This window comes from Oryzias latipes, chromosome 2, assembly GCF_002234675.1.
Source record: "Oryzias latipes chromosome 2, ASM223467v1".
In the NCBI taxonomy this organism is placed as follows: Eukaryota; Metazoa; Chordata; class Actinopteri; order Beloniformes; family Adrianichthyidae; genus Oryzias; species Oryzias latipes.
Window position 1 is genome coordinate 6,075,859 of NC_019860.2, and position 27,747 is coordinate 6,103,605.

At 41.9% G+C, this 27,747-nt stretch overlaps 2 protein-coding genes across 9 annotated transcripts in view; both read left to right on the forward strand.

Annotated features, from left to right (window-relative positions):
• Positions 1–27,747, forward strand: part of LOC105355262 (NACHT, LRR and PYD domains-containing protein 12) — a 517,064-nt gene that overhangs the window by 474,632 nt on the left and 14,685 nt on the right. For 3 of the 8 annotated variants that reach the window (XR_002874515.1, XM_023961968.1, XM_023961984.1), the window contains exons 1-8: positions 2,358–2,415; positions 5,621–5,758; positions 5,841–5,945; positions 7,374–7,429; positions 7,517–9,308; positions 11,097–11,273; positions 17,638–17,811; positions 27,187–27,363. Coding sequence is in view for 7 of the 8 variants with exons in the window: in XM_023961968.1 (XP_023817736.1) it covers positions 5,673–5,758; positions 5,841–5,945; positions 7,374–7,429; positions 7,517–9,308; positions 11,097–11,273; positions 17,638–17,811; positions 27,187–27,363 (2,567 nt within the window). In the remaining variant the exon portion in view is untranslated. Of the gene's footprint in view, positions 1–2,357; positions 2,416–5,620; positions 5,759–5,840; positions 5,946–7,373; positions 7,430–7,516; positions 9,309–11,096; positions 11,274–17,637; positions 17,812–27,186; positions 27,364–27,747 lie in introns of those variants that run through there. The other 5 variants (XM_023961975.1, XM_023961978.1, XM_023961979.1 and 2 more) reach the window with 5 other exon arrangements.
• LOC105355327 (NACHT, LRR and PYD domains-containing protein 12-like) overlaps positions 2,394–27,747 on the forward strand; it is a 1,049,862-nt gene continuing 1,024,508 nt past the window's right edge. The window contains exon 1 of the mRNA XM_023962079.1: positions 2,394–2,415. The gene's annotated coding sequence lies outside the window, so the exon portion shown is untranslated. The remainder of the gene's footprint in view (positions 2,416–27,747) is intronic.

Consider the following 27,747-nt stretch of genomic DNA (forward strand, 5'->3'; position numbering starts at 1 on the left):
TTTTTTTGTTTTAATTGAACTCCAAACAAACACATGCACATAACTACAGCAAAGAAATAAAAACGAATAAAACACAAACAAAAAAATAACAAACAGCATTAAAATTGTAGTTTACAATACTAGGGATCGTCATACAACATTTAGCATATAGTCTTCATTGAAAATAGACAGTTTTATTACATTTTGGTTTATTATTAATTAATTTCAGAAATTTAGAATATAAACTATTCTCTTTATGAAATGTATTGAATAACATTCTGGCTTTTGTAAAAAAGAAACTGATTTTCGTTTGACAAAATCCCTAATACCCCTAGTATTTGGTCAAATAAAAAACCACCACCACCAACGACAAACACGTAATCAAAAAAGAGAAAATTTAGGATTAAAAAGCTGGTGTCTTAAATTAGAGGTTAACTGCACCCCTATCTATTTACTAAATATGAAACTAAGAATTTTGACATTAGAGGATGATTTTTACTAAATTGTTTAACTGGAAAACAATATAAATTGTTATTACAAATTAAAGAACCATAGTGATTAAGACCTTTCAAATCTTAGAAAAAAAATTGGTAATAAAAGTTAAAATGTAAAACAAAGAAAAAGAATACTTGACTTAGATCTGTGCTATTATGTAAACAAAGTGACTTAAATGTTTAACCTTAGAATAACTAAAGTAAAAATAAATAAATAAAATAAAAAAACTATGCACTCAATAGCGCAAAATAAGTAGGTCACCTCCTTGTAAATATTTCACTCCACAGTGACTCTAGTCCCATTGATGTATCCCACATGGCCCCTGTAATAGACGTTCTTCCCTTCTGCTCGGGCCCGCTCCATCTTGGGCCAGACGGCCGCTCGAGCTTCTCGGTCTGCTTTACTGAAGTCCTCCTTGAAGCGGATCCCCAGGTTTTTGCAGGTCTGGCAGTTCTTGGTGATCTTCCAGAAAGCGTCTCTATGGCGCCTCGTGACGAACTGCAGGATCACCTGGCGATGTCTTCCTTCCTCCCTCCTCCCCAGTCGATGAACCGTGTCCACCGTCGTGTCCATCACGTCTGCCCACTGTGGTGCGATTTTGGACAAAATTCCGACCACATGTTCCCTGATGCTCTCCTTATCTTTTTCTTTCAGTCCATGAATTTTCAAGTTCCATCCTCGTTTGTATCTTTCCAGATCTGCAACTTTTTCCTTCAGTTCTCGGTTCTCCTTCACAATCTTTGGGATTGCTCTTTCTATCGTTGCGATCTTTGTCTTACAATCTTTTATTTCAGCCGGGTTCATCTCAATGAGCCGGGAGATGTTTGCCACCATTATTGTGTTTTCACGCAGCTGACTTCCAAAGTCTTCTATTTTGGACGTTAGCCTTTCAATTGCAGCCAAAACAGCATCATCAGATCTGGAAGTTGACTCCTGTCCCGCTTTTACCTTCAAAGGTGGTCTTGTAGATTTTGTGGGAGTAGGCGGTGGTTTTCTTTTCATGTTGGAAGCAACGTCCATCTGGGAATAGTCATGCTCGCACATGGCCGACGGCTGCATTGTAGTTTGCTTCGGACTTGTTTTCTTTGACACCATTTGAGCAAAGAATAAACTCAAAGATGTTTCTTCCAAAACAAAGATACAATCAACGTGCAACTGTTTTCCAGTCAAACCGTTCTCTCTCAGTTTTTCAAATTCTGACATTTACTTTGCAAATCGGGGCAAAAGGCGAGAGCTTAGCGAGAGACGTCTGCTCAGTCCGCCATCCCAGCCAGCAGCTGATGAGAGATTGCCATTCACGGCCACGGTGTAATACTTGGAACGAGACTGTTAAATAAAAAAAGTCAATCTTCCCTTTACTCTCTTCCACCCCCCACCCCCCCACATTCTTCCCCTCTCCCTCCCCACACACACCTTTTGTGTTGGAGAGTAAAACCTGTCCAACACACAAGGCCTTCAGCTCTAATGTGTTTGCTCAGTTGTTGGAGAGAAAGTTAGAGAGAAAATAGAGAGATCCTCTGAACTGTTCTCTTCTGGACTGCTGCTCTGCATCAACTACAGAGATGAGGTTTTTTTTCTTAGATTTCTGATTAATAATCTTTATTTCAGTCTTTGTGAAGGAGAATGAAGAACAGAGCAGAAATGTTCTTCAGTTCCTCAGGAGTTTAGGATTTTACGGAGAATCTCTGGAGGAAAAGAAAATTTAATCAAATATTTTTGTTTGATTTCAATTCAAAGCTGAAATACAATCAGGTTCTCTTTAGGACCCAGCAGCTTATAGACTGCTGCAGCTGCGGTCACATGAGTTCTTGTAACTGCAGAGGAAACACACACACACACACACACACACACAGAGGGAGGAAGTCTGCTCTCCAACTCAGACAGCATAGTTTATCCAGCAGACACAGACGTTGGAGTTTCCTCCCTTTTTTTTCTTCTTCGGTGAGTCTTTGTGTAAAAGTTGTTTTCTGTTCTCATCATAAAGCTGTTGTTTCTGATCTGTGAGGAAAACAGCAGCAGACAAAGACATCAGAGTTCACTGACAACATAGTGATTCTGAAAGTTAATGTGCTTTTAAAAATCCAACACGAGTGACGCTGTTAGACACGATGGCATGAAGACGTGTTTCCTGAGGCTCTGCAGGGCAGCAACCTAAATAGTATTTTAGAGCACATTCCTGTTATTTCTACCAGCCTCAAGTATGTTTCAGAGAACAGAACGTTGATCTGATCTGTTGGAACCGACTCCATCCTGAAGCTGCATTGCTGAGTTCTGTCCACCAGGGGGCAGCACTCCTTCAATCCAGCTGCAGGAAACCTTGATGTTCTGCAGAATCTGCAGCCGTTCAGACACGCCCTGTTACTGAGGAACACAGACGGCCTTCAGGAATGTGGTTCACCGTTTGCTGATCAAATCTCTGCTTGTTGTGACTTGTTCCCACTCTGACTTCAATCTACTCCTTTCTCAGCTTCTGCTTCACTTTTAGCATCTTGTGGATGAAATGTTGTGATTCTAACAGGCATTTTATTATTTCTCAGACTGTAACATTACTGTACTAATGTATATATTACTCACTAAGGGTGGTATATAAAATCATCATCCTCTCCTTCACGCTCACTCATGGTGCAGACACTCAAGCATAGTCGGACAAAATAACTCTGCAAAACAAAGTAAAACAGCTAAACAACTAAACACATTTGGTCAAAAAGCCACACTTAAACCTGAGGTTGGGGCGGGGGGGGGTGCCTGGAACTCCTGGGTGGTGGTGGGGTGCTCATTTGGGGCTGTGGGCGCCCTTCTCGGGTGGGGCCCTGCGTTGGGCTCTCCCGGCGCGGCGGGGGGGCTGCTCTCCTGGTTGGGCTGGGGCAGCGCTCCCTTTCACCCCCATGCCTCCCTGCTCTCTGGCTCTGGGGGCCTCGCGGCGGTCCTGCTGGCCCTGGCCTGGGTGGCAGACTGGGTCGCCCGGGGGGCGGTTGTTCTCTGCCTGCTGCCGTGTGGCGTTGGGGGTTCCGGCTGCCGCTGCTGCTGCTGCGGCGGGGGTCTTGGTGTAGGGGTGGCTGGTCCCTCTCCTTCCTTCTTTTCACATTCCACCGTCCATTTTAGAAAAACATAAACACTCACCTGAGCACAGGTGTTAGCTCACCTTTGCACTAATAGTTTGTGTGATTGAATGACTGAAAGATTTCACACTAGTTGGTTTAAAGGCATAGGTATGCGTTCGTGAACACTATCTGTTTTGTGTACATGTTGACATGTGGACAACAGGTGTGTTGATAACATTTCAGTGTGTGTGTAGACAGGCCCCGCCCTTTTTGTACTACATTTGAACCTTACCATAATGATAAACAACCAGTAAACTTGTTGCTTTATGCTGCTTCATGGTCTTACCCCCCCCCCCTCCTATTATCACCCTCATACCCCCCCCCCCCCTCTTCTTCCCTTCTTTCCTTTTCCGTCCGGTCCAACACCAAAGATTTTCTAACATGGTTGAAATTAATAAAGTTTGGCCTCAATTACAAAAGGGGTTTATCCAGACAGACCTTTGGTTTGTCTGAAGATTAATAACCCCTCTTGTTAAAGTAAAATATGTCCAACACAAGAGGCCCTCAGCTCTCATCTGCCTGCCCAGCTGTTGGACAAGACAAGTTAAAAAATAAATAAATAAATAAATGCGCTTTAGTTGATGTCACAGTAAAAGAAAGAAAGATATGAAATCCAGATGCTACGACTCAATTTCAAGACATCACCTGGATAAATGAGAACTTTCACCAACATGGAGCTTCCATATTGCTGTGTGCAAAGCTTTGACAACATTTGATACCTGGGAAAAATCGGGTGCATCCTTTCATTGACTGTGAAAATGCATTCTTAGAACATCCTGATCTGCATTGAGTCAATTATCTGATTTATTTTGGAGAACTACCTGATGACGTCACATTGAAACTGTCCCTAACTCTCAAAACTACACCTGTCAAAAAATTAAAGCATATTCTCTGTAAACATTGCAGCAGATCTGATAGACATGATGTTAGCTTCACTAATTAAAAATAATCAACACATGGCTGTTTTTTCTGTCTGTATTCTCTGAGGAAGAGATGATGGTTGCCTTGGATACGCAAACACCACTCCGACGTGTCATGTGACTTCTGCAACCTGCGCCTCCTTTACAATCACGTAAATGTAAAGGAAGCAAATCTGTGGGGTTTGGTATTAAATGTTATGAAAATAGATACTTATTAAACGGGTCACTGTCTTGCATGTCGGCCAATAAGACGATAAAAAAGATATAAAATGATGTGATAGGATGCCTATATATTGTAATAAAGTCAAAATAAAGATCGGTGGCCATAACAGTCACCCATAAACACACCAATCTGTCGGATAAAAACAAGTCCAGTAGTTTTTCAGAACGTAAAACATCTTTAAATGCAGAATGCAAACAAAACTGCATGGGGCAGAAATGCACAACTTGAAACTCTGTGAGACTGTTTGTCAGTCGCAGATGTTCAATTCGATATTTCAACATCATACGTACATCATACGTACTTAATCATCATTAAGTTTTACAGCTACAAAATGCAAGCATAAGTCTGTCGCCGTTACATTTACAAATTCCAAATATATAAATCTCTTTTTACTCACCTTCTTTTGTGCTGTTAACACAGTGGCCTCTGTAAACTTCAAGCATGCAACAGGAAACCTAAAGAGGACATTTTCGTTAGTTCCACTCAGCATGTATGACTCCACAGTGCTGTTAAAGCTGACTGAAGGAAGCAGCTCACAGGCCTCCGTAGTTCTGAGTTTAAAGTCAGAATTCTGAGATTCAAGTTAGAAATTTCTTTGCCCTTTTCTTTTCTTTCTCCATGGCCCTAATCCTCTTCTGTACAGGCCTGTAGTTCTCTGTGTCTTGTTTCTTTGTCAAAGTGACTGAATGGAAATGTTGCTGCTGCAGCTCCATGTCTCCACCTGGTGGAGGGAGAGCAGAAGTGCAGCAGCTGATGGCAGCTTCCTCTGCCTCCTACTGCTGTCTGACTGCATTCACCTGAACCTGAGAGGAAACACAAGAGAAAAGCCAATCAGTGGAGGAGCAGCTGATCTGTTGGTGAAGGAGGATCAGAGCTGATGATGAGGAGGGTTTCCTCTGCAGGTGAAGGAAGAAGGTGTGTGTGAGCTGATGTGGATCCAGTGAATCCAGCAGCATGGATCAGTGGGAGGAACCACCGGAGGGAGCCCCTCCCTCTAAAAGCAGAGATGGTAACCATGACAACCAGAGCAAAGCTCAGAGGTGAGATGAACATCTCCAACTGTCCATGATCTTCTCCATGTCAGAGCTCAGGACTCACACCAGCAACATTCATTCTTCACAGGAACCAACCTGGATCTGGATCTGGATCCAGCTGGGGATCCAACAGGAGTGACATGTCAAAGGATGCAAATCCAGACATCAAAGACATCCATTCAGGAGTGGATCAGTGAGTGTTTGTCAGAGTTAAAGGAGGCTGGATTCTAGTTCAGATGATCAACAGTTTTCTGGATGAAGGACTTGAGGTCTGGTTCAGTTCTGGATCTCTCTGATCAGACTCACTTGGAGCATCATGTGTGTGATGAGATCTTTTTAGTTGAGTCTTCTGAGAGTCTCTGAGAGACATCAGAGATGTTGGAGAAGAAAACATGTTGACTGCTGACTCTGACTGACAGCAGCTCCAGTCTAATGAGAAGAATCACTGCAGACTCCTAGGATTCAGATTTTCATGCTTTCCAAACATCACATTGTTCTAGTTTGACTTTCTGCTCTCAGAATTTCTACATTTCTACATGGAGAATTGGAATTCTTATTTTCTTTCCTTTCTTTAGGCACCAGATGGCTTTGACCTTTTTTGTCCATATTTCAGATGTTTTTGACATTTAGCATAAATGTCCTCAAGAAGGCATCAGTCTGTCGACTAAACCAACCTTAGTGACAACATTGTTTTGTGTTCCCATTTTTTATTTGGGCATTTCACACAAATTTAACCCAAAAAGTACGAATTTTTAAAAACTTTCATTAAAATTTAGGTCATAGAATGTCACCGTATGACTGACTCTTAAAAAGGTTTTATAAAGTAGATTCCACCCCCTGCCCTGGTCCCCCACCTGGCCACTTCATTTGAAAGCGACCCACAGATGAACTGATTCACTGCAGCAGCACCACCACCCCCCCCACCCCCACCCCCCCCCCACGTCACACATTTCCAGCAGGAGCGCGTGCAGCTGCACCCAGGGACGCCAATTTGCTACATGGCAGCGCAGTCACAGTTTTTATTTTTATATTTTCATCAAGCACTGAGACGCGGCTCACAACTGTCGCCCCCCTTTGAAGATGGTCCAGCCAGGTTTTGCGCATGCGCAATCGCAGCGGCGCTCCGTTTTCACTCCGCGCCCCCTCCCTTCTCCTTCTTCACAAACATTTGCGTCTTCTTCTCAAAGACAGCTGAGTGCGGAGATGCGGGGCGGGGGCGTCGCCAGGTCGGGCTGTTACAAACTGTGTGATATAACTAAAGCAATAGTAGTGCATCTATTTTGCCGCCCCCCTTCATTTTACACCTCGGGCCATTGCCCATATTGCCCGTGCGTTGGACAACTCTTGAGGACACAAAGCTCAGTCAGTGAGGATGAAGCAAACAGCTGAACTTTGAGCTCAGTCCAGACATGAGCTCCAAACACAGCTAACGCATCATTTAGACCTTCAGATGGACTAGATCTGCTCTGGTTTCACCTGGAAACACATTTGCTCACATTCAGCACAGTCTGGATCCCAATATCTGAGTCTGAAGATCAGAGAGGATCTGCTCCATGATCAGAGTTAGTCTGGAACTTCCCACTGACTGCTTTGATTGTTGTTCACTAACGTTTCTCCTTAGTGTCCACAGAGAGAAGAAGAGGAGCGGACCCCAGTCTGCAGAAAGACCCAGAGCTGGTGAGTCAGAGCCTGATCATCTGCTGATGGATTCTTCTGGAAACATGTGGAACACTCATGAAGGAGCTTTCTTCTCTGCTCTTTCAGCAGATGTTGGTCTGCAGGAGATGTTTGGAGAACATCAGATCAGTCTGAGGAGCAGAAGTGAACATGTGGCTGAAGGAACTGAAGAAGCAGGAAGAGAAACGCTCCTCAACAGGGTCTACACTGAGCTCTACATCACAGAGGAACTGAGACCAGAGGCTCACACCCAACATGAGGTGATGCAGCTGGAGACAACCACCAAGACCAACCAGCTCCATGACACTGCAATCAAGAACCCAGACATCTTCAAAGTCTTCCCTGACCAACACAGATCCATCAGAGTGGTTCTGACTAGCGGAGTTGCTGGAGCTGGAAAAAGCTTCTCAGTGCAGAAGTTCACTCTGGACTGGGCCGAGGGCTGGGAGAACCAAGACATCAGTGCTGTGGTTCCTCTGTCCTTCAGGGAGATGAACTTGATCAGAGATGAGCAGCACAGTCTTCTCACTCTGATCCAGCTGTTCCATCCAACACTCCAGAAGATCCCAGCAGAACAGCTGTCTGTCTGCAAACTTCTGTTCATCTTTGATGGTCTGGATGAAAGCAGACTTTCTCTGGACTTCAACAACTGTCCGCTGGTGTCTGATGTCACACACAAGTCCTCAGTCAACGTGCTGCTCACTAACCTCATCCAGGGACGTCTGCTGCCCTCAGCTCTGGTCTGGATCACTTCCAGACCTGCAGCAGCCAATCAGATCCCTCCTTCATGTGTGGACAGACTGACAGAAGTACGAGGCTTCAATGATGCTCAGAAGGAGGAGTACTTCAGGAGGAGGTTCCCAGATGAAGAGCTGTCCAGCAGAATCATCTCCCACATCAAGGCCTCCATGTCCCTCTACATCATGTGTGAAGTTCCAGTCTTCTGTTGGATCACTGCTGTGGTTCTGGAGAACCTGCTGACCACAGAGCAGAGAGGAGAGCTGCCCACCACCCTGACTGACATGTACTCCCACTTCCTGATGGTCCAGACAAAGAGGAAGAAGAACAAGTACCAGCAGGAACATCAGACAAGTCCACAAGAGCTGACAGAGACTGACAGGGAAGTTCTTCTGAAGCTGGGGAGGCTGGCATTTGAACATCTGGAGAAAGGAAACATCATGTTCTACCAAGAAGACCTGCAGCAGTGTGGTTTGGATGTCACAGAGGCCTCAGTGTACTCTGGAGTTTGTACTGAGATCTTCAGAAGAGAGTGTGAGATCTTCCAGAAACCGGTCTACAGCTTTGTTCATCTGAGCGTTCAGGAGTTTCTGGCTGCAGTCTACATGTTCCACTGTTACTCCAACAGGAAGGTAAAGGTCATTGAAGACTTCCTGAAGGACAACATGGAGAACCCATCCCTGGATGAGTTTCTGAGTAGAGTCATGGAGAAATCCCTGCAGAGTAAAACTGGACACCTGGACCTGCTGGTTCGCTTCCTTCATGGTCTCTCTGTGGAGTCCAACCAGAGAATCTTAGGAGGCCTGCTGGGTCAGACAGAGAAGAATCCAGAAACCATCCAGAGAGCCATCAACAACCTGAAGGAGATAAACAGTGGAGGAGTCTTTCCTGACAGAAGCATCAACATCTATCACTGTCTGATGGAGATGAAGGACCTCTCAGTTCATCAGGAGATCCAAGAGTTCCAGAAGTCATGGAACAAATCAGAGAAGAAACTCTCAGAGTTCCACTGTTCAGCTCTGGCCTACACTCTGCAGATGTCAGAGGAGGTTCTGTATGAGCTGGACCTGAACCAGTACAAGACATCAGATGAGGGTAAACGGAGACTGATCCCAGCTGTGAGGAACTGCAGGAAGTTCAGGTGAGTCCAGCAGTGATTGTGATGATAAATCAGATCAGTGTTTAGATTGATTTACAATGAATGAAAGGTTTGAAAATGATTCGAAATAAAAACATGAAAGAAGAAAATCAGTTTGTCTTTAACACTCATATGATCTTTTAGCTAAAGAACAAAGAAGGATCATATTTGTCCAAATGAAATCCAATCCAGAACCTTCTGAAAGGTTTGAACACAAAGCAGACGGTCCAGAATGAAAGGATGTCTTCATTTCCACAATGTCAGTCAATCTAGAAGCACATTTCTAAAATGCTCTTTCTTCTGTTCATCATCTTCTTTCTAGATAAATCATTGATCTGTGAATGAAACTGTTTGATGACTAAAAGAAGAAACTGAAGCAAAAACTTGATTTCTTAGGTTCTTCTATCTCAGACACGGTTGTGTTTTTTCACAAACCGTATTTTCACTGGGTGCACTGGGTTATAGGGCGCGGTCTCAGTTATGGGTAATTTTTCAGTATTTGACACAAACTAGAGGCCCACCAGGTGATAAGGTGCGTTAACACAACATACCGGTAAAACACACATGCTAGTGTTGAACTCTTACTGCCATGACGTTTCTGACCGTGAGGGAGATCCTCTCCAGGGCTGAAGGCGGATCTTCCTTCAGGGTTCACTTCCCTGTTCAGACCCTCAGAGCCTCCAGAGCGGGTTAATAATAGAACCAGACTCTGTTCTTTTTGGAGGAAAATCTTTTTTATTACTGTTCTCCCTAACTGAGTAACACAAACTGAATGTGCTCTCACACACACACTTGGCTGAGTGTGTCTTTCCTTCCTTTTGCAAACGGGGGACCGCGGCTCGCAGGAACTCAACACACGCACATATCAGCACACGCATATTTCAGTACACGCACATTTCAGCACACACACATACACACTCATCGTGGAAAAAAGCAGTGGGAGAAAAACTGAGTTGGTTCTCATCGTCTTCTTTTACTCGTCTGCTAAAGTCCCACAACTACACATTAGGCGCATCGCCTCATAGGGCGCCCCCTACAGTTTAGAGAAAAAAGTAGGACTTTTAATTGCGCCTCATAATCATGAAAATATGGGACCTGATATGTTTGGACGGACGTGTTCCGTCTTCGTCATAGTAGAGGAGGACTCTTACTCTGCACAATGAAGCTTAGCATGACAGCTAACTTGTAAACCTACACAGGTTCTGGTTCCTCCATAGAAACAGTCACTTTAGTCTCTTTCTACCAAGAAGACCTTCTGAAAGTTCTGCCTGAAGGTTGGTGCTGCTGTGGTTCTGTTCATGACGGGAGACATGGACCTGAGGAAGAAACTGGATTCAAAGTTCTGCAACAGAACTGGAAGATGAACTGTTGTTGTTTACAGCTTCAGAGATGAAAACATGAAAATATAATTTTGGAAATGAAAACAGAAAACTCTCAGAAAACTGGATAAGAAACCAACAATTATCAACTGTCAACCATCATCATCATCCTCCTCATCCTCATGGTCAGAGTGACAGCTGTCAGTCTCTGTGATCCAGATGTTCTACTGGTAACTTTGTGGTTCAGACCTCAGATCACTGACAGACTGAGGGCAGCATGAAGCTCCATGGAGCTCCACCTTCTCCTCCAGCTGCAGATGAAAGAAAGATGAAGGTCTGAGAGAGACTGATGAGGAGGACTGTTTCATGATGAAGATGAAGCTCTGATGAAGAGATAAATATCCAACAGGAACTTCATCACAGCCTGAATTCATCATAGATCACCTGTTTCTGTCTTTCTTTCTATTCACAGACTTACAGAACCATGTGGACTCTCAGAGACTCACTATGAAATTGTGGCCTCAGCTCTGAAGTCCAACCCGTCCCGCCTGACAGAACTGGACCTGAGCAACAACATCCTGGAGGATTCATCCATGAAGGTTCTGTGTTCTGGACTGGAGAGTCCAAACTGCAGACTGCAGACTCTGAGGTCAGAACATTGAAGCTGCTGGTTGGTTCATTTCTACATTTGTAGTTCTTCACTGAAGCTGAAAGGTTTGGATTCAAAGATTTTCTGGATTTTCCACAAATTGAACATCTTTGATTCTTTGAAGAGTCTGCAGTGGAAGAAAACAGCTGCTTAGATTTTCTTTAGAGCAAAGATGTTTCCATGGCAACAGAAGGTTCCGCTGTTGAAACATTTGACAAATCTATGAGTTTAAAGAGTCAGAAAACAAACAAAAATCAAACTAATGACAGACTAGTCATCCTGATCAAACCTGTCTGAAAGCTGACCGAGGTCAAAGTTCAAATCAGACACAGCAGAGCATGTGAACATCCACGTGCACACACACACACACACACACACACACACACAGACAGAAGTGTTAGTCCAGACTAGAGAGGAAAATCAGAGAAAGAAGAGTTTTGGTGCAGAAATGAAAGAATTGAGTAAACCTGCAGAGGCAGATCTGTAGCTGCATATCAGTTTAATGTCAGACAATATTTTCAATGACCAGAGTCTACCAGGTCGAAGTTGAAATTTAATGGGGGGTTTTTATGTCCCGCTTCCTGTAAAATCTATTTCTCACAATAAAAGTGTTCTGAAAATCCTTTAGAGCCAATGAGCTATGGGCCAATTTGATGGGCGTGAAATATTAGTTCAATTTTCAAATATTGAAATATTTGTGTTTTGGTTTTTTATTCAGGAAAATATCAACAAAGTTGAGAGTAAAGCGGTCATAAGATCAACAATATTTGATAAAGGATTAATTGCAGAATCTAAAGAGAATGAGTTTAGCGTCAGCAACACTTCTCTCAGACATCAGTGGTCCAGAGTTTCAGAATATCTCAGTCTTCTGTTCTCTCCAACGGTTAACTAGGCTCCTTCTGAGGGTGTTCCTCTGTGTGGATCAGTTTCCATGTGAACCGGAGTCTGGGAGTCAGAAACTGGACTTTAATGTTGAAATGAAACATTTATCGTTCACATTTAGATTTGACATTTACATTTAGATAAACAGAATTGGTCGCATTTTGCGACCAAAATTTGAGAGTGTGCGACTGAATTTTACATCCAGTCGCACATGTGCTACCAGTAAATTTGCCTGACCCACCCTCCGTATTTTTTATACATTAAACGTAGAAGGGGCACGTCAATGATCAATGAAATAATCAATGAGACGCGAGCCACACGCACGCAGGCAGACACACACGCTCGCGCACATACTCATGAAACGCGAGCACACACTCGCGTGACGCCCGTCTGTGAGTCGCCCACTGCTTGTGAGAAGAAAGGGAAAGCCACTGTAAGTGGCTAAAATGCGTGGAGGGGGCGGGGCCTAGAGATAATCGAGCGCGCGTAAACATCTGTGGGAAGGAAACGGAGACAAATAATATCATCACAACCTGATATGTGCGTCTGAGCTATGAGTAAGCGAACTATTGATTCGTTCTTCCCACCTGCGGCTGGTGTACCAGGGCCAGAGTCAACAGCGGGGGTCTCAAACTCGCGGCCCGCGGGCTATTTGCGGTCTCCAAGACTGTCACGCATGTACGTGGGGGACATTTATTCTCCTCAGCTGACCCGACTCCCGTGGGACAGGAGCGGTGTGCTGCCGTAACCCGTTTGATGCGCCGCCGTAACCAAAACCTAAACCTTCCTCCGGGTCTGTGTGACCCAGAGAAAAGTTCAGCACGGACTGCTTGTATTTAGAAAAATACGAGTGAATAGATACGTTCTAAAAAGGAAAGTAAGGAAACCCCAAGAGTCATTTACCCCACTGTGATTGGTTAGTCATCTCCGTGCACGACAATGAAAAAGTGTCATTCATTAAAACTGGCGGGCTAAACTTTCTCATTAAGGCGGGGGCCGCAAAATATCCTCTAACAGGGCTTGAACTTTAAACACGCTCGAGCAAAAACAACTTTAGTTTTATACACACTGAAAATACGTGGGGAAAATGCAACGATAGACGTGCTTGAGATGAACCGGCACCTCGCCTGGATCGTTGGGGACACCAGGGGGGCTGTGAGATGAAGGTGAATCTGCAGCAAGACTGAAGGAGAACAGAAAGTTGCAGTTGTCCTTAACATTCAATTTAGTTTTAATATTCCTCTCCCCCTTAGTGTGATCTGTGTTATTATATATTTTATGATTATTTTAAGGTTTTGTAATGTATGTAGCCTTTTTTAATGAATTAGTATTTTAAAATATTTTAATTAATCACTCAACTACAAAAACCATCAGGACACATGTCCCATAATGCAGTGTTTTGTAGTCTGTAGGGCAGCTTTCAGTCAGTTCAGTTTCCAGCTGTGTCCGGGTAGGTTTACCCCTTGATCCCACCCCTTTCTCGCGATATCTTTGTGATGATTGACAGGTGATGTTGGAGCAAAAACAAAAACGTCACACACCAGGTGATCTGCGCAGCGTTGAGTTCACCTAGGTGATGTCAAACACGGTTATTGTGCATCTTGGCTGCACTTATTTGGTGTCACCAACATACATTTCCATCCGTTTTCTTTACTATTTGTACTGTCATGACAGCGATGGTGCTGTCAGTTTACCTTGTTGTTGCATCTTCAAAAGTGCAGAATAAAATGTGACACTGAATTTGAAACAGCACATTGTAATTTCTGCATCTATTATTAAAGTATTTATTAGTAATACAGTGGAAATTAGTAGATTTGGTTAGCATGTTGATTTACGGTATGCGCCCCTAAATTTTCTGGTTGTGCCCCTGAAATTTTCAGTTAGGGGCCACTGTGCTCCTAGTGAAAAAAGTTAGTCTGGAGCCCTGTAAAGGTAGTGATAAAATAACAAAGTCACTAGAGGAAAAGTAAACAAAAGCACCACAGTAATAAATTGCTCCATCTCTTTCCAGGCATTTAAATTATTTATTATTTATTTTATTATTATTTTAGGCATTTATTATGAACACACACGAACAGCGTAACAACATGAACCTCACTTCTCTTCATAGCTCTCTCTGTTGGTGAAGGATTGAATAAACACGATTTCACACTTCCCATGAGTCTTAGTGACTATAGGCGGGGCTAACCTGCAGGTCGCCACTGTATTAACTTTGCCCTGAGGCAGAAGTAATGTTGGCCGTGAGTTTCCTCTGAGACGCTATTAGGTGACGGACAGTAAGCATGCCAACATATGGCCAGAGATGAGGACCCCATCCCAATCTCCTTATGCTCTCCTGTGTGGGGGGGGGGAACACTTTGGCTTTGTTGTCAGCATTAATGAAGGAAAAAGACAATTAGATAAGTTGAATGCTGTGTGTTGACATTGTTACACAAAGATGGCGTATGCCACAGTAACACATCCAATCTGTTAACGTACTTAAAACGGCATCACCGACTGTAAAAATCAGGTCTTCAAGAAAAAAAATTTGTAAGTTAAAATGTTTTTTTCAGGCCAGTGTTAAGTATCCAAAGTTTTTGGTTCCTGGCAGCTAATAGTTGTATTATTTTATAAAGCAGATCACCTACGTAGGTCAATTTTAATTATTGTTATATAAAACAAATAAATGAATTTTGCAAGAAATGTTTTTCGGACTTTTTTGTACCGAAAAAATAGCATGTTGTTACACCCCTACTCTTTAGTGGCTCTGTCTACTCTCCCATGAATCAGGGAGGGGAGGGGCAAGGTGTGGGCAGTGGGGGGAAATGGTCTGGCTGTAGTGGTGATCTCCTCCGCCACAATAAAACTCAATTTCACAGCAGCTTCACTGTCAGGAAGCATTCCAGCTATGGTCACAGAGAACACAACCTCGGGCGATGGGGAGGCATCGGTAGAATCAGATGAGCTGCTTCAGCCTGATTTTCTAAAATAAGTTGGCGTGGTTATGAATGTAGACAACGGCAGTCCCAGAAGCTCCTGGATGCAGTGTGCAGACCGAGGCGTACCTTAATGTGGGCGGAGTTAAACGCGTTGAGGCTGTCTGAGATACTGTCTGTGATTTATGGTCACAGTAACGGTTGACATTAGAAAACACTAAGCGTCTCATCTTTGAGAAGCTTATCTGGTTTCTTCAGTCAGTCATGATCTGCTCTGTTCAGGAGAAGATTCTCTCTGTTCTCAGGCCCAGGTTGGTTCTGATCCGGTTCTAGACGGAATTGTTTTCTTGCAGAATCTAAATTCTCTTTTCACATTATCAGTTAAATTGAAGTGCTTCTGGATTTAGCTTCTTTTTCCAGTGTCTCTCATTTCTGTAGGTCTTTGTGTTGATGTTGTCTCTTCTAGTCTTTTGGTGCACTTGGTGCTCTATTCCATTCAGCTTTCACTGCCCCTCCCCCGCTCAGCACGAACAGCTATTGACCAATTATGAGCAGCTTGAAGAGAAAAATAAGTAAGTAAGAAAGAGTGAAGGACAGTTAAAAATGGTTCCCAGGAAGAAGTTGGTTCTTGTCGTTCTCTTTTAAAGATTATGTCACCAGTCGTTTCCACAATGGCACATTTAGTTGAGACTAATGTTGCTTGGATTTGGCTACGACTGTGATCGTCCCCAGGGTTTATTGATAACATGATCGACAGCCTGATCATTGACTTGCTGCAGCTGTGAACGCGCTGAGGAAGAGGAGGGTGGCGCGTTAGTCCACTGAGCAGAAACAGGAAATACAGTGGAGAAAAAGAAGCAAATTGCATTTTCTAGTCTAGTGCAAAATATGAGACATAATTCTATGAGACAAGAGCCGTTTTGTTCCTGACCGACGGATCACAGTTTTGTTCAGTCTGCCTTTCTTGTTCCTGTAGCCAAAAATGAAAAGGTCTGTTTTTAATTATTAAAGCTGGAATGTACATATACTAAAATAGTATGGTTAATCATTTCTTAAATTAAAAAAATATTTACATGGCGAGCCTTTATTTAATCATCTCAAGATACACTGGTGTGTGGCAATATTGGGGCGGCCGTGGTGCAGCGGTAGGGTGGTCGACCCATGATCGTAAGATAGCTGGTTCGATTCCCGCCTTGCACGCCCATGAGTCTAAGTGTCCTTGGGCAAGACACTGAACCCCACCTTGCCTCTGGTGGTAGGCAGGCGCCTGTGTTTGGCAGCGGAGCCGCCACCAGTGTGTTAATGTGTGTGTGACTGGGTGAATGGGTCTGTGACTGTAAAGCGCTTTGTCCTTGTAGGAAGAAAGGCGCTATACAAGTATACGCCATTTACCATTTAACAATATTATAAAATGCGAATTAAAGTGCCACAATTGCGGTGACGGAGAAGAATCAAATACAGTGGGCAGAGCGCAACGCGTTTAACCCCGCCCACATAAAAACCACACCTCTGTCTGCACACTGCAGCCAGGAGTAGTTGGGCAGAACGGCGTCAGTTCGTCAGGTGGGGAAGATGGCATTACAAAATCGGGCGACAGCTGGGTGCCCACAGTTGGAACAGCTCTGACTGGATGATGTTTAAATGCCGCCTAATTCCTGCAATCGTGCACTGCTATGTGCAGCGCACAAAATAAAATGACCTACTTCTGACATACACAGTTGTACTATTTACATTAAAAACATTAGCCGTGGTTACAAGTGCAGAATGTCTTTGACCGGATGAAATATCAGATTGGAATTGAACTGTGTACATGGAACCAGTGAAACTTCATCCAATTAGAACAAACGTTTACATATGGTACAATTTCCATCCCAATAAATCGTATTGACATGCATTGAACAATCTAATATACCAGAAACTACCGTAAAAAGAAGAAATATTGAGTTCTGTTGTAAACAAAGCTTGCTGCAGCATAGAGCGAGATGATCTTCTGAACATGCTTTTATTTTTTTTGATGATTATCATTAAGTGACTGTTTGCTCATAATTTTCTAAAACTGTGGGGCCAGTGCTTTATTCTTGGCACCTTGGACCCAGAAGAAGGGTTAGGATGAGGCGAATACATGGTGGCAACGTTTAGCCGTGGATGAACTCAAACTGTGCGGTTAATGCCCTAATGCTGCCTGTAACCCAGCTGAAACCCTTACACTACCAGCAGAACCAGCTGAAACCCTTAGACGAACAGCAGAACCAGCTGAAACCCTTAGACTACCAGCAGAACCATCAGCAGCTCCTCTTCAGGGTCACATTTAAACATTTTGGGGCCCATGGATCCTCATGTTTTTCAAGGCCCCTCTACAGTTTAGAGATTTCAGGAAATGCTTTCAAAGGAGAACTAAAGACTTCTTCAGCTGTTTTTCTGCAATGTGATCATTTGACAATCCATTTTACAGTTTAATCTGACATTTTTTAAATAGAAGCTTTAAATCGTACCTGTCTGAATGGACCAAGTTCCTGGTTCTCCAGCTGTATCACTGCTCCTGAACACACTTTTCTGTCTGATTGCAGGTTGAAGGACTGCTGTTTGTCAGAGATCAGCTGTGAAGTTCTGGGCTTAGCTCTAAAGAAAAACCCGTCCAACCTGACAGAATTGGACCTGAGCGGTAACAACCTGCAGGATACAGGAGTTCCTCATCTGTGTGGTTTTCTGGAGAGTCCAGACTGCAGACTGCATACTCTGAGGTCAGTAAAGAAGCTGAACTCCCTGAAGGATGAGAAGAACAGATCAGGTGAAGAAGTTTCTGATGTTTCACTGGAAGATTTTCTGTCTACAGCCGTGTTTGAAACAAACTGATGATTGGTTCAGATTTTTTCATCAATTTAATTGATTGTTCTGATGATTGATAGAAACTGATCTGTTTTAATCAGGATCTTGTAAATCAGGATCCCTAATCTATTTTAGAACACGGATCCATTTCATGTCATAAAAAATGTTCACAGATCGGCCTGTAGAAAGTTCAAGTTGGCGTCCAAATTAGTTTCAGCTTCCAGTTTTCAGAAAACCATTCAAAGGATTCTACATCAAATCTATTTGAAGAAAATAGTTTGAAAAGATCTTTAAATATTGAATCTAGAACAGACACTTCCTTTGAATGTCTCTAGAACAGGGGTGTCCAAAGTTTTTTTGTTGAGGGCCAAATACAGAAAAATGAGCAAAGGTCTGGGCCGCACACAGGAGGTGACATATTGACACATGATTAATGTGTATTTCTAACTCACCTATAATCTGAAGAACATTGCTCTCAGTGGAGCAGTGGTGCTAACCTGTGCCACATAAAACAAGCGCACATCAAAATGAAACATTCACTCAGACAATGAAACCTCATTCCAACCAGGCAGTTCAGAACGGATTTATTGAGCAGCTGAAGCCAGCAGATCTTTACATACGTAGCTGTTAGTGTGGTTGACTGGCAGAGTGCACGATTTTGTAGATTATAGAGTCGACTGTTTTCTCAGAAAAGTAGACCAAAAAAAAGGTCTTATGGGTGACCAACAAGGACAACTTTAACATTAAACACACACAATTTAAAAAGCTTCATTTTACAATTACACTCTGTGACAAAATATGCAGTTATGAACAAAATAAAATTCCAAAAACAAAACAACAAGTTCTTTTTTACATAAAGGGAATACTTTTTCACAGTTCAGAATGCTATTTATTAAAATACTCCGACCAAAGAACACAAAGTGTTCTTTAAGTCGGTGCATCATTCAGTCACTGAAAACCAGAAATGACTGCAGATTCATTTACCACTAGAAATGAAAAACTGTCACTTCAAAAATGAATCTTTATTTTTGGAAATTTCGATTCAGAAAAGTTTTCTGAATACTAAAAAAAGGCTGAAACCTAAAAAGTTCAACTCAGGCCCAAAGACAACAAAAGGACATTTAGAATAGAGTTCAACACTTCATGAACACAATGAAAAGCTGCAAACAACTGATGGACATGAACCAAAAAGAAGTGTCATTGAAAGTTCACTGAAATAAAGAAATAAAGCTTCACAAAAGGCTCCACATATTCTATTACTTTTTTCTCGTAAATTTACGCGATTTTAAATCGTACATTTATGACATAAAAACTTGTAAATTTAGAAGATTTTTCTAGTAAATTTTGATCCAGATTAAACTTTTTGAACAACTGGCCCCAGGTAATAGTGATTACAGAGAGAAGTCCAGTAATCTCCATTGAGCTGCATGGGTCTTTTCAAATGCCTCCTTTATCTTTTTCATCTTCGTATAGGTTGCTGATGTTTTTCACAGCAGTAGCTCTAGAGGGAAGTTGGTGCGTTTCTTGCAATACACCTTCATGGTCAACCACATTGATTGGTCTGCTAACTGTTCTATCCATTTAGCTACAGCCGCTGAAAGCTAGCTTGTTGTTGAAAGTCAAAATCTGTGATAAAATATGCAGTTATGAACAAAATAAAATTCCAAAAACAAAACAACAAGTTCTTTTTTACATAAAGGGAATACTTTTTCACAGTTCAGAATGCTATTTATTAAAATACTCCGACCAAAGAACACAAAGTGTTCTTTAAGTCGGTGCATCATTCAGTCACTGAAAACCAGAAATGACTGCAGATTCATTTACCACTAGAAATGAAAAACTGTCACTTCAAAAATGAATCTTTATTTTTGGAAATTTCGATTCAGAAAAGTTTTCTGAATACTAAAAAAAGGCTGAAACCTAAAAAGTTCAACTCAGGCCCAAAGACAACAAAAGGACATTTAGAATAGAGTTCAACACTTCATGAATACAATGAAAAGCTGCAAACAACTGATGGACATGAACCAAAAAGAAGTGTCATTGAAAGTTCACTGACTGAATATTAGACGTTTCCATTCAACTAAAGACACAACTGTGTTGAATCCAGCAGTGGAGGAAATCCAAGGAGATCTAAAGAAGTGTTTTCAGGATTCTCCAGAGATGAAGTCCAAATCCACATGAAAGAACAATTGTCTGTGTAGAGCATCAAGAATGGAAGTGAAAGAAGACTTTCATCTTCTGCACTAGCTTTCTGCTTTTCTGCTGAACTGCAGGAACAAATGGATGGCTGCCCCCAGATTTCTGGCTTTTTGCACTGAGCCACTTCCTCAAACACACAAGCCTCCTGATCTGTTCAGAGGAGAGAAAAGCTCTCTTTTTCTGAACCACATGTCCAGAGAGGGACAATCATGTCTCACAAGGCACTGATGGTGCTGCTGTCTCCATGTACTTGTGTGCAAGGCGGCCCCTTGATGTTTGACCACCACTGAAGGGGCCAGTCCTCCAAGCTGATTGTGGGCTCTGCCTTGTAGAGCTCCACACAGTTTTAAATGCAGTCTTCATCAGAAGATTTTTGATTCAGCAAAAGACCAGCTCTTTTTTTAGGTGGTGGGGGCTCCTCCAATGGTTCTTGTGTCTAGGCCTACTGCTATGGCCCTCCCTGAGTAGGGATGGGTATCGAGCCCCGGTAATAAACAAGGCCCGGGGCAACATTCTTTAAGACCGCAGTATCGTTAAGATCTGACCTCAATGGTTCTGCTATCGGTACTGGGGAAGTGGCTTTTTTTTTTTTTTTTGTCAAACCTCAAACCTATAAATGTTATCAATCATATTTAACTCACCAAGTCAGTCAAATTTCCTTTAATAAATGATTATATAAATTAAGCTATTCTCGTTGAAGAGGACAGGTCTGTCTGGGTTTCTGTGTGCACGGGGGGGGGGCTGTTGTTCAGACAGGACGCGGCACGCGCGCACACACACACAAGACAAGAAAGCGCACACACGAACGCTACCATAGTTGTACAATGGCGCTAAACGGTCCAAGATGCTGCGGCTCTCTGTGGTTTAGTAAAATACCTATCATGTTCTCAGATTGTCGTGGTGCCTTTAACACCGTCAGGTACGAGGAAGAGAGCAGCACGAGCACGCGGATGAGGCGTGTCTACAGCTGTGAACGCCGACTGTGTGATGCTTCCGTCTGAGGAGGAGAACTTTCTGGCATTTTTAACGTTCTAATGCTAATATAACAGATTATTTTCGTTCCTCTTTATTGTTTTATGTTGAAACGGAGGTTCCTCTGGAGGAGGGGGCGTATGTAACACTGTTTACTTCTGCATTGTGTTTGAATGACAGTTTCATGATGTAAGGTGACAAATGAACTTCAGGATTCGTGAATGAAAAGGAGAATAAAGACTGCAGCGGTCCTCAAACGTGTCTCTGAGCTCCTTATTTTACAGATGAAACTCCGCTTTACTGACACCGAACCCCAGAAACCCGGCTCCACTGACAATAATCTAATTTTGAGTCACCAAAAGGATTAGAATCTCTTTGTTTTTTAAACCTATCTGGAAATAAAGCTTCACAAAAGGCTCCACATATTCTATTACTTTTTTCTCGTAAATTTACGCGATTTTAAATCGTACATTTATGACATAAAAACTTGTAAATTTAGAAGATTTTTCTAGTAAATTTACGACTTCAAAGTCGTAATTTAAAAAAAGACAAAGAGCCTTAGATGCAGATGTAACTGTGGAGAGCTGGGTAAACTTATATTTTTAGACAATTATATATTTGTAAGAAATTACGTTATCTGATAAGAAAACACCCTAATCTTAAAACATAGTTGTCATCAATAAAATTAATATAATGTATTGGGTTTAATGGATTTAAAGAAAATAAATAAATAAAAAGGAGTCTACATCAATGTGAATTTTTTTCCATCACCTCACTCATCTGAACTCTGGTGTTTGACAGACAGAAAAGTCCATTCAAGGTTGTTGAAATTGGACAAAAGATCAAAGGAAACATCACACTCATAGAGAATAAAAATAATTAAATAAATATTCTGACAGCATTTTGAATCAATACAAGTATTGCCAAATGAACTGTCGCGATATATCTGCAAAAACATTTTTCTAACACACAAAGTGTTGCGGCTCCCTGTGCTTTCATCTCAGTGGGAAACTGATCCAAATGGCTCTTTGAGAGGTTCAGGTTCAGAGCCCTGGTCTAGCACATCCACGTGCATTCCAGCTTTGTATTGGAACATTCTCATGTATAAAGTAAAATGTTTTCTTAAGAAAACAATGTTGTTCCATAATGAGGAAATAAAACACTTTATGTTCTAAATTTGTTATTTATTTATATTGTAAGAAAGAAATCTTCCGCTTTTCAGTTCTTTCCATCCATGCGTGTTCGATAGACGAGAGTGGTAAAGCAAACAAGGATTCAACCGGATTAAAAATACACAAAGTTAATTTCCCTGACAATAGTTCTAGAGCACGAATTAAAACATTAATGCAGATATATCTGGATTCCCAAGTAAAGATCTACTGACGCACAAGTTACATGCGAATTACTCGTAGATTTTCTTGAGAACAATGGAAAACTTTAAAAACAGTCTTTTTAACATGTGTTTGAATCTCCGCCTTCCGGAAAGATCATGGCCGCTGATCCTCCGCCCCTGGTCGCTCTGATTCGTCAGCTGATAGCCCGCCTGCTTCCTCTGGCCAATATCTGAAGGTTGCCAACTTCAGATCCACTCCGCCTCTCGGGGGCCCGTTTTACCGGCGCACACAGTCCGATGATCAAAAGAGTCCCCATCTGGTCAGAGTAAATCATTCCTGGACAACCCAAAGTTCCTTTTACCGACATCCAGAGCAAAGGTCAGCTCCAACCTCCACATGAGAACACGAATCTTCACACTTTCCCAGGGGAAGAACCTTCAACCCAGATGGTACGGATGTAGTCCATGGCATATTCATTGCACCTATGGAAAACTCCTAACTTTGCACAAAGAACATCCTATTTCTACACAGGATGCTGCAACCATAAAGCAAAAAGGAATGTCACATGACCATAAATCTGGATAGTTCAAAATAAGTTCACTTCACACTAAAGATAAAGCTGTAACATAATAAAGAATAAGATATTAAAACATACATTTTCTACAATATATTTATCATTCTCAAAAAGTATCGATAAAAGTATCGTTAAAATACTGGATCGATAAGCAGTATCAATAAGAGTAGTAGTACAGTTTAAAAACTTAGCGATACCCATCCCTATCCCTGAGTAAAGCACTGACTGACCTCCACACCTCTGGTCTCTGGTGTCCACTCAGATACTTGAGCTCTTTGAACCGAGGATCAAGTGCAGTTGCTATCCTTAGTCATGTGATGTTCATGTTAGCCTCATGGCTTTCCATGTCTGTTGTAAAGTTCTCTTTGAATTTAGCCAAGTCTGCTGGGTCATGCTCCCAGGTTTCCATCATTCGGGACAGATGACACAATGCTGGCAGCACCACTGAGCAGGACACAAACTTCTGTCCTCCAGGTGCTCCTTGATGGACCTTTAATAGAAATACATATCATAAATTTCATCATATTAAAAAAGAAGGAACAAACACACAGATGACTAAGTTAGCTACAATGCTCTAGCACTTCCTCCAGCTTCTTAAGCTTATCCAGTTCAGCAAGGGTTGCCATGGAGACTTTGGTTGGATATAGGACCAGGGCATCTGTCAGTGGTTCTGTGTCTCTCAGTATGACCTTCATCATTTCCTGTTCCACTTGGTAGTCAGATCCTATGTGAGGGACTCTTTCTTCTGATGATGATCAGTCTGCTTGTGTTCTAGCTCTGCTGCATTAGCAGGGCTATGTTGAATATGGACCACTAACTTTCTGCATTTTACTAGTGTGCTGTCAGATGTTCTGCAGAGAAACTGCCATGGTGGATACTATGAACCATGTACGGCGTGTGCTCAAACGGGACCTGTCTCTCTGCTGTAGTCAGTCTGCTGACTTTATATTCAATACCCCGCTGTCTGGACACATGCAGAAAGTGGTCAGTGCAGTATTAGCAAGATGCTGCTCTTCTGTTTCCACAACAGTTCAAGCACTTGACCTCAGTTCAACTCTGAATCCTAATAATGTCCCGTAACCTCCAGGGGCCAGTTGTTCAAAGGTAAGCTGATCGGATTTTGGTGATCGGATTGGATCAAATCTTGAAAATGGGTTGTTCAAAAGGGAAAGAAGGAATCTGAAATCATTTTATTTTATTTTCATTTTTATTTAAGACGTTTTCAAAATATCCACAATGTATTTGTTAATGTATATTTGTTTTTTTATTTTTTGTGACTCAGATGAGGGGTCATAAAAGAAATTATGAATGGAAGTGGATGTTTGTTATTTTTGTGTTTTGTCTCAGAATAACAAACTCTTACAGTGACCCCATGTTGGCTCTTCTACCTGTACTTTACATAGCTGGTAGCCCGTGTTTTTATATGTTGTCCCATTTAGAGCACAGGTAATCTGGATTTGGTAATCTTGAAAACTGTGTATCTGGTCCAATGTTGCTTTGAAAAACCGGCATAAAAGTAAGACGGATTACCTGATCCTGCATGGGAAAAAATGTGATTTCCAAATCCAGATCATTTTGATCCAGATTAAACTTTTTGAACAACTGGCCCCAGGTAATAGTGATTACAGAGAGAAGTCCAGTAATCTCCATTGAGCTGCATGGGTCTTTTCAAATGCCTTCTTTATCTTTTTCATCTTCGTATAGGTTGCTGATGTTTTTCACAGCAGTAGCTTTAGAGGGAAGTTGGTGCATTTCTTGCAATACACCTTCATGGTCAACCACATTGATTGGTCTGCTAGCTGTTCTATCCATTTAGCTACAGCCGCTGAAAGCTAGCTTGTTGTTGAAAGTCAAAATCTGTGATAAACTCCGTCAAAAAAATGGAACGGCTTTAAATGTATTTTGAGTTTTTAACACGACAAAACTGACAGCTTTCAAAAACAAATGAATACATATGGAAACAGACCTGCAATTCCAGATAGAAATACAAAGGACACCAGCTGATCATCTGTGAGCACAGAGGCTCTGACTGGAGAAAGAAGCGAGACGTTAAACAGCTCCAACGACCAATCCAATAACCTGTTAGTAGCCAGTTAAATGCTACTAAAGGGACAAAAATGGAAGATGAAAGATTTGACAAGTTTCTTCACCAGCCAAGCCAAGATTACAATTAGGAATAATAATTGAACCATTTATGGTCATTTTCACTCATGACATAGTTCTGATGTTACCTCCCTGGGAACCGCATCTATCATCAGGGGGTTTCCCACAATCCTTTAATTTGACATTATTCCAACAAGAAGTGGCATTAATTTTCCATTTTACTGAATTGAACAATAATTTTTACACCTGTTACATTACCCCTCCCCCCCTTTAATTTCTATTAAATTTCAGTTTGATTTGATTGAAGTGTCATGCACTCATGTGTCCAGCCTGCATGAGCTTATATGACACTGGAAGGCAGAAAATGGCCATCCCATAACTAACATAACAATATACAATAGTCCACCCTACCAGAGTCTAAAAGAATACAAAGTGTCCATTCTTATTGTCCATGCCTTTGCATCAAAAGTTGCCAAAAATAAACTTTGATTTTCAAAAAGCCAACGTAAAATGTTATGTTCAGATAACCAAAACAAATCTGGACATTACTTTTCTATCACCTCATACAAACAATGTCTGGTTTTTTTTCATTCAAAGGACAATAATACAGAAAATGAGATTCATCCTCCATCACTTGCAGCTCACAGACCTCACAGTCTCCTCAGGTACACCTTTAAAGCGCCCTACTTCCACCTGTAGGAGGAGCACTCCTGCTCTGAGTTGAGAATCTTTGTCCACTTTTTCAATTGTACCGAAATTTCCCAAATGACACATGGAAGTCTGTCTTCAGGTAATGTCTCCAGCCGGTTCTATAATCTGAGAACTTTGTTTGATCACAAAGCCCCCCCCCCCCCAGTCCCTCTCTATGGCAGCTTTAGTGGTGAACCTATATACACCAGGAAGTATCTTATTGCTCTGTTCTGAACCTTATCACACTCAGGAGCGTCTTCATAACCCCAGACTCCTGCAGAATCCAATAACACCGATGCCATCATGGCATCGTACGCTTGACTAAACGTGTCAAAGATGAACTCCGGACAGACCTTCATCTGATTTATCACTGCACCAAGCTCCACCCAGCAGAATCTGATAACACCTGCCTTCCTGCTGAGAACATCATATTCATATGGAAAACAAGACCAAGATCCTTAAAAGTATCAGTATACATAAGAGCAGTTTTACCAAAATTGAATTGAAAAGTACTTTGAGGGACACAACTCTTTCTAAAGTGAACTTTTTTCTTTCTTAAACTTGTCCTGTCCAACAGCTGAACAAGCAGATCAGAGCTGAAGGCCTCTTGTGTTGGACAGATGTTACTGTTACAATAGGAGTTTATGGATCTTCAGACAAACAGTATATTTATATAAACCCCTTTTGTATTTAAGGCTAAACTTTATTTATGATGATTATATTTGTATGCATTCCTTGTTGTACCGGACGGAAGAAAAGAAGATAAATAAAAAGAGATAGAGTGGGATGTTAGAGATGGGGGAGATAATAATACAATGTCAAAACGTAAGTGTCATAAGTAAATTGCACAACTTAGTTTACACATGTACACAACTATTTACAGGTTGGAAAAATAGTCATACATTTATGATGGAAGATTTATGTCACAGACTTCTGCACAGAGACAGATACACACGTGATTCACTTTACATAAAAGCTTCAGCAGACATTATCGCTCTGTAAGAATCTGTAAGAAACTTGTCACTGCCACTTTTATGTCTGTCCTTGATTTTGGTGATGTGATTTATATGATTGCTTCTGCTGATGCTTTACATGCTCTGGACACTGTTTTTCATCGTGCACTGCGTTTTATAACAAACATGAGGTCACTAACCCATCAGTGTACTGTATTCTCTGTGTTATGCTCAGGTGGGTTTGCCCTCATCTGTTTTAACTTCATTTCAAGTCAATGTTAATTTATTGCTTTTTCATTCATGATCATGTTTTTGGGTCCAAATCCAAAAAAAATGAGCAAACAGTGAAAATGTCATCTGTCGTCAGTCTGTCATCAGGGCGGGTCCCACCTGACTGAATGGACCAAGTTCCTGGACCTCTAGCTGCATCACTGCTCCTGAACACACTTTTCTGGTTGATTTCAGGTTGGAGAGATGCAGTTTGTCAGAGATCAGCTGTGAAGTTCTGGGCTCAGCTCTGAAGAAAAACCCGTCTAATCTGACAGAACTGGTCCTGAGCGAGAACCAGAACCTGCAGGATTCAGGAGTTCTTCATCTGTGTGGTTTTCTGGAGAGTCCAGACTGCAGACTGCAGACTCTGAGGTCAGTAAAGAAGCTGAACTTCCTGAAGGATGAGAAGAACGGATCTGGTGAAGAACTTTCTGATGTTTCACTGGGAGATTTTCTGTCTACAGCCGTGTTTGAAACAAACTGATGATTAGTTCAGATTTTCTTCATCAGTTGAATTGATTGTTCTGATGATTGATAGAAACTGATCTGTTTCAATCAGGATCTTGTAAATTAGGATCAGCAACCTCTTTTAGACCATGGATCCATTTCATGTCAGAAAAAATGTTCACAGATCAGCCTGTAGAAAGTTCAAGTTGGCGTCCAAATTAGTTTCAGCTTCCAGTTTTCAGAAAACCATTCAAAGGATTTTCTATCTGAATGGAATAGATGGGTTTCCCGTGGGTTTTTAAAGGCTCT